Source organism: Lepidochelys kempii, chromosome 3 (assembly GCF_965140265.1).
Source record: "Lepidochelys kempii isolate rLepKem1 chromosome 3, rLepKem1.hap2, whole genome shotgun sequence".
Classification (NCBI taxonomy): Eukaryota; Metazoa; Chordata; order Testudines; family Cheloniidae; genus Lepidochelys; species Lepidochelys kempii.
The window spans coordinates 135,220,677-135,226,616 of NC_133258.1; the positions used below are offsets into that span (position 1 = coordinate 135,220,677).

Here is a 5,940-nt window from a genome sequence, read left to right on the forward strand (position 1 = left end):
AATGGATCCTCCTTATTTATATTAGTCAGATTCCATCTTAACAACTCATTATTGATATGACTTTGCAGAGTTCTTTAATAACCAACTAACCCACTTTATGACTTTTCCCTTCTCCTTGCACGTTCTGCATGCATGATCCATGATGTGCTACTAGGACGAATCTGGCGATCTGCAGCCTGATGCATTTAAAGCCTGCCTCATCAGTCTAGGACAGGTTGGAAATGACCTGCAGGTAGAGAAAACTGACGTATTATTATTTTCAAATAGACTTGTATAATACCAGCCTAAAGAAACCTGGGTTTAAACTCAAATGTAGCTGATTTTAAAAATGTTTGCATTTTGCTGCTTTTGTGTGATCCAAGGTAGTCTACTTGGATTCTAATGAGCTGCAGTGGGTCACTGCTGCCTTTCCCATCACACACTCATGTTGCCCATTGTCCCCTGCTCATACTTCCAAGAGCAGGAGCCCTCCCTCTCCCTCAAGGAGGACCCATGACACCAGGATTCTGCACTGGCTATTTGGGTGTTCTTAGTACACATAGACCTTTGCCGACCTCTTCTACCAAGACCCCATTTTAATGTCCACTCTGTGCAATTAGCCATGAATGTTCCACTCACCCCGCTGCTGAAAAAACAGGCGCCTTCCTTTAATAAGAGATCTGCCATTGACCAACTTCTGTTGGATACAAAACAATACACTTTTCCTCCATCAACCCCACTGGCTCATATCTCTATTGTACTCAGAGTCCCATTAGCTAGAGATCAGAGGAGAGAGAATTCTTGAATTCACTTCCCATGTGGCAGCACACAGGCAGTTGGCTCTGGAGTACAGTATTTTCAAAAAGCAAAGATTTCTAGACTGCTAGTCACTAAAAAGTATTGCAATTCCTAATAAACCTTCCAACATTGAAACCGAAAAAGTATGGTGTCTCACAATGAACCAGCCTGCCTTTCCTGACTTTGGCTAGTTCAGTGACAAACTTTTCTCCTTGCCTCTCTCTCCTTTCTGGTTGTGCTCTGTATGTTCATATGTTGTACTCAACCCACCCCTTTTCTGGTATCGTTCTCTGTGGTGTGTCTGTTTCATGTGCGTTATGTGTTAGCTACTTCTTCCTCCTTTAAATTGATGGTGTTCCTCATGACCTGCTTTGGCAATACCTCCAATGAACATCCTCTTGTTCCATGGATCCAATCTTCTGGTGATGCACATTTGTCATCTGTACGAAAATGGTGATGATCTCCTGCCTGTCTTTGATATCTCAAACCTTCCCTCATATATTCCTTATGCTACTTGGATCAATAGAAGAAGAATGGGCTGATGGACCATGATGATTTCAGAGCTTGCTTAATTTCAATGGGTTATGATTTGGTATGAATTTTAAGATACAATGAAATTTGTTTTGCATATCGGTAATCATGCTAACCACGTCAGCATTAAAGGTTACCATAGTTTGAACATATTACTAACAATAATATTTACACTTTGGCTATCAATTCCAATTTTTTCTATACTTTAAAAATGTAAAAAAAACATTAAAAGTAAAAATATACCCCCTGAAGACACCTATTTTATGGTTTGTTGCATTTAGCTTTGATTTATGAAATATATTCCATGAAATGTACATTGTATCAAATAAATATACAATTAAGTTCTTTCAGTTTATAGATCTATAAATTAGCTTTTTGTCTGCATAAAAAAGAATTATTTTGAGGCTTTAATACTCCTAATTCTTGAAAGGAAACTGTAGGGTTGAGATTTATTTATTTAAAATCTCTACATTTTTTCATTCTCTTGTAACTGAAAAAAAATCTTAGGAATAAATGTAATTGTTGCCATGTATTAGGGAGATTTTAATAATTGTTTCTGCCAAATGTAGATACCATAATAACAAAGTGTATGTTAATTGCTAAGAAAAGCCTCAGTCCTGCAAGCTGCTCTGTGTGGGTCAACCCTCTTTAATGTCACTGTGGTACCACACTGATGCAAGGGTCCATCTGTGCAGAGTTAATTTTTATTCATATACTTCAATGGGAGCAAGAACAGATTTAGAAGAGATGATGGTATCAAGTTAATCTTTGAATAGAATAGAGAAACCAGTATGACATTGAGCAGAACTGAACATGCATTGAATGCTTTGCATTAAAGTAACAGCTCAATTTAGGCCCCAAATTTAGATTCTGTTTGGAAAAAAATGTGTGTGTGTGTGGGGGGGGCACTTTCCAAGCTTCATAAGAATCAAAATGTTTTCATTACTTTTGAATATGTTTAACCAGTCCTCTTCAATGTTGTCCCAAATACAACATAACAGCTTTGTTGTGGTAGTGCAGAAAGTGATACTAATTATAAAGAGCAAGTGAAACCTCTGGAGACTAGTTATACTGTACAAAGGAAGAGAAACGGAAAAGATAAACAAACTTGTCACTCCATTTGTAACAAGGGAGACGCTGGTGTATGAATATGTACCATATACCCATGCAGCTTCACTTACCCTGGTCAAGGCCAAGGACTCAGTGCATCTTAAGTTCAGCACATGCTGATTAAGTGCTTTGCTGGACTGAAGCGAGAGTGCTCAGCTCTTTTCAGGACCGAGCCTGTGGTAGCAGAGAAACTTGATAGAGTGCTAAAAACAGAGAGAATATATTTTTTAATAAAGGATTAAGTCAAAACTCTATCATGCCACTATTTTAAAAAAAGATGGAAATTAATGATCCATTATAAATGATTTAGATTTAGTGTAGAAAATATTTCAGGAAGCAGAAAGTTAATTGAAGGGCACATACAATGCTTTTAGGACATTTTCAAAAGTGCCTAAATCCCATTTTCAAGAGTGATGTAGGCACTTTTGCTCCTAAGTCCTATTGACTTTCAGTCACATTTAGGCTCCTAAGTCATTTTTGACAATGAGACTTAGGCTTCTGAGTCACTTAAGTATTTTTATAATTTTTACCCAGAGCCTCTAGTAGTATGTCATAAAGATACATTATGTTGAAATTTGGTTTTACAGTTACTATCTTTTTCTTTCTGAATTTCGTCAAAGGGTGAGGCAGAGTTTGCCCGAATTATGTCCCTGGTTGATCCCAATGGGCAGGGAACCGTCTCTTTCCAGTCCTTCATTGACTTCATGACCAGAGAGACTGCAGACACAGACACGGCTGAGCAAGTCATCGCTTCTTTCAGAATCCTAGCTTCAGATAAGGTCAGTCCTTTTGCTCCTAGCTGTAAGGAATTCCCTGTATTTCAACAGCAGTGTTGTTTAACCTTCCTTTGATGAAAGTCTTGAACAAACTGTCTAGTATATCTAGGGTCTGGTTTTCATTAAGAAGACTAAAGTGCTCACCGTTCATTCTTGTGGTACTGGTTTGTACTTCGACCCAAGCATCTAACAGGAGTGCAAGTGGAATTCAAAGCTGGGTCCTTATTCCTTCACATCACAAAGAACTAACATAACATGTAGATAATGGCACAGAGAGTACACTTATAAAGTTTGTGGATGATACCAAGCTGGAAGGGGGTTGTAAGTGCTTTGGAGAATAGGATTAAAATTCAAAATGACCTGGACAAACTGGAGAAATGGTCTGAAGGAAATAGGATGAAATTCAATAAGAACAAATGCAAAGTACTCCACTTAGGAAGGTTTCAGAGTAGCAGCCGTGTTAGTGACTGCCTTGGAAGGAGCACCATGGAAAGAGATCTGGGGGTCATAGTAGATCACAAAGCTAAATAGGAGTCAACAGTGTAATACTATTGCAATAAAGTGAACGTCATTCAGGGATGTATTACTTAGCAGGAGCATTGTAAGGAAGACACAAGAAGTAATTCTTCTGCTCTACCTCACACTGATAAGGCCTCAGCTGGAGCACTGTGTCCAGTTCTGGGCGCCACATTTCAGGAAAGATGTGGACAAATTGGAGAAAGTCCAGAGAAGAGCAACAAAAATGATTAGAAGTCTAGAAAACATGACCTATGAGGAAAGATTGAAAAAATTGGGTTTGTTTAGTCTGGAAAAGAGAAGACAGAGAGGGGACATGATAACAGTTTAAGTACATAAAAGGTTGTTACAAGGAGGAGGGATAAAAATTGTTTTCATTAACCTCTGAGGATAGAACAAGAAGCAATGGTCATAAATTGAAGCCAGGAGGTTTAGGTTGGATATTAGGAAAAACTTCCTAATTGTCAGGGTGGTTAAGCACTGGAACAAATTGCCTGGGGAGATTGTAGAATCTCCATCATTGGAGATTTTTAAGAACAGGTTAGACAAACACCTGTCAGGGATGGTCTAGTTATTATGTAGTCCTGCCTTGTGTGCAGGGGACTGGACTAGATGACCCACTGAGGTCCCTTCTAGTCCTACACTTCTATGGTTCTCTGATAAGATAAGATGCACTGAATAGTTTTTGCTCAGTGACACAGCTGCATATACAGTGGTCATGCTCTGCTTTCATGCATGTCCATGGAACAGTATTGTTTAAGGGGGTAAAATCCTCTTTATAATCTCTTTTCTGACTTCTGTGGCTTTGCCTGGGTGTGGCTGAGATGAGAATTTTGGCTGAGCAAAATACCATGGGGTGGTATGGAGCTGCCTGTCCCAGGAGAGCTTTGGGAAGCATTATCCTTCCTCCAGACGCTGGGCACACACAGGGAATGAAACTGCTGCACATCTCCCAAGGAAAGCAGAGCATGTTCTCCTCTCCACAGCCAGCTCTGCTGGCCAAGGCAATGCAGGAGTAGGAGTTGAGGAACATGCAATAGAGACGAACAGTGGTTTCATAACTGTTAGCCGATGGCCAAGGATGTTTGGTGAGGTGCCAGCTATGCCCGTTTATACCATCCGTGACTTTAACCGCTAGGACGCACTGTCCCTTCGCGGCGGGCAGCCCGGGCTAGGCTGACGGATGCCCCAATGGCAGCACTAAGAGCCTCTCCACACCCGTGACTTTAACTGCTAGAGCTCAGAGCTCCTTCGCAGCGGGCAGCCAGGATTGACTGACAGGTGCCCCAAGAGTTTGCCCCGTGGAGGCGGCACAACTCAACGCTAGGCTCTTAGTACTCTCACCTAATGGCCAGGCTTTAGAGCCAAAACGGCTGAGGTTCTTTAATTGTGTTGGCTGCTTTACAGTAAACCAGAGAAAACAAGTCAGGCTTATGCATAAATGGTTACCAAAATTTATTAAGCTAGATTCTAATCATGTGGTTACAAAATTGCTAGTGCCTACTTATTTAAATGTAGAGATGTTACACACACAAACAAGTTACAAAACTGAAGCCACAATCCCAAAGAAAGAAAACAAAGTATAGAGCTCTATTTCAAAATATGTGTACACTAAAGATAGGAGATCAGGTGTGGGTGCTTCTTACCCTCCTTGCATCTCTCGATTCCAGCGGTGCCAAGCCAGGATCAGTCACTCAATTCCGCGGAAAGACGAATAAGGGACAAGGCGTAGGGACCCTCTTAGCTGCAGAAGCCTTGGGAGGCTGTCACTTATCTGACCAGCAGATAGATAGTGAAAAGCACTCAAAAATCATGGTGCTGTAGGTCCCCTACTTATACCTCTGTACTCCTTTATTCTCTTTCTCCTTTCTTATGCCAAATTGAGGCTGGTCTGTCGGGGTGACGCCAGCTTTTGCAAGAGTAGTTTACACTTGCAAGGGAGAGAAACAATAAGTTTCAACTACTGGACATTTCTTTTATCAGGGTAAATATTTTCCCACCTAGGATGTTGGTGTGTGTGCATCACGCTATTTAGTAGGGGCTAAGAGCCATGTCTGTCACAGGGCCTCTGCCTGCTGTGAGCTTAATCCTTGTATCTGCTCCCAGAGGCACATTGTAGCAGCACACCTGTGCTTTCACAGCTTCAAAGGCTGTGCTGGAATATATGTTAAGTGCCCTGTTCCTGCTTCCTCCTGTGTTTCCAGCAATGCTGGTCTGGGGGGGGGGGGGG

The 5,940-nt window shown here is 41.1% G+C and overlaps 1 protein-coding gene across 13 annotated transcripts in view; it reads left to right on the top strand.

The window, feature by feature from the left end:
- Positions 1-5,940, top strand: part of ACTN2 (actinin alpha 2) — an 89,082-nt gene that overhangs the window by 82,164 nt on the left and 978 nt on the right. For 5 of the 13 annotated variants that reach the window (XM_073338220.1, XM_073338208.1, XM_073338209.1 and 2 more), the window contains 2 exons: positions 1,304-1,369; positions 3,039-3,197. In XM_073338220.1, the coding sequence (XP_073194321.1) occupies positions 1,304-1,369; positions 3,039-3,197 (225 nt within the window). Of the gene's footprint in view, positions 1-154; positions 233-1,303; positions 1,370-3,038; positions 3,198-5,940 lie in introns of all 13 variants that reach the window. The other 8 variants (XM_073338211.1, XM_073338212.1, XM_073338218.1 and 5 more) reach the window with 3 other exon arrangements.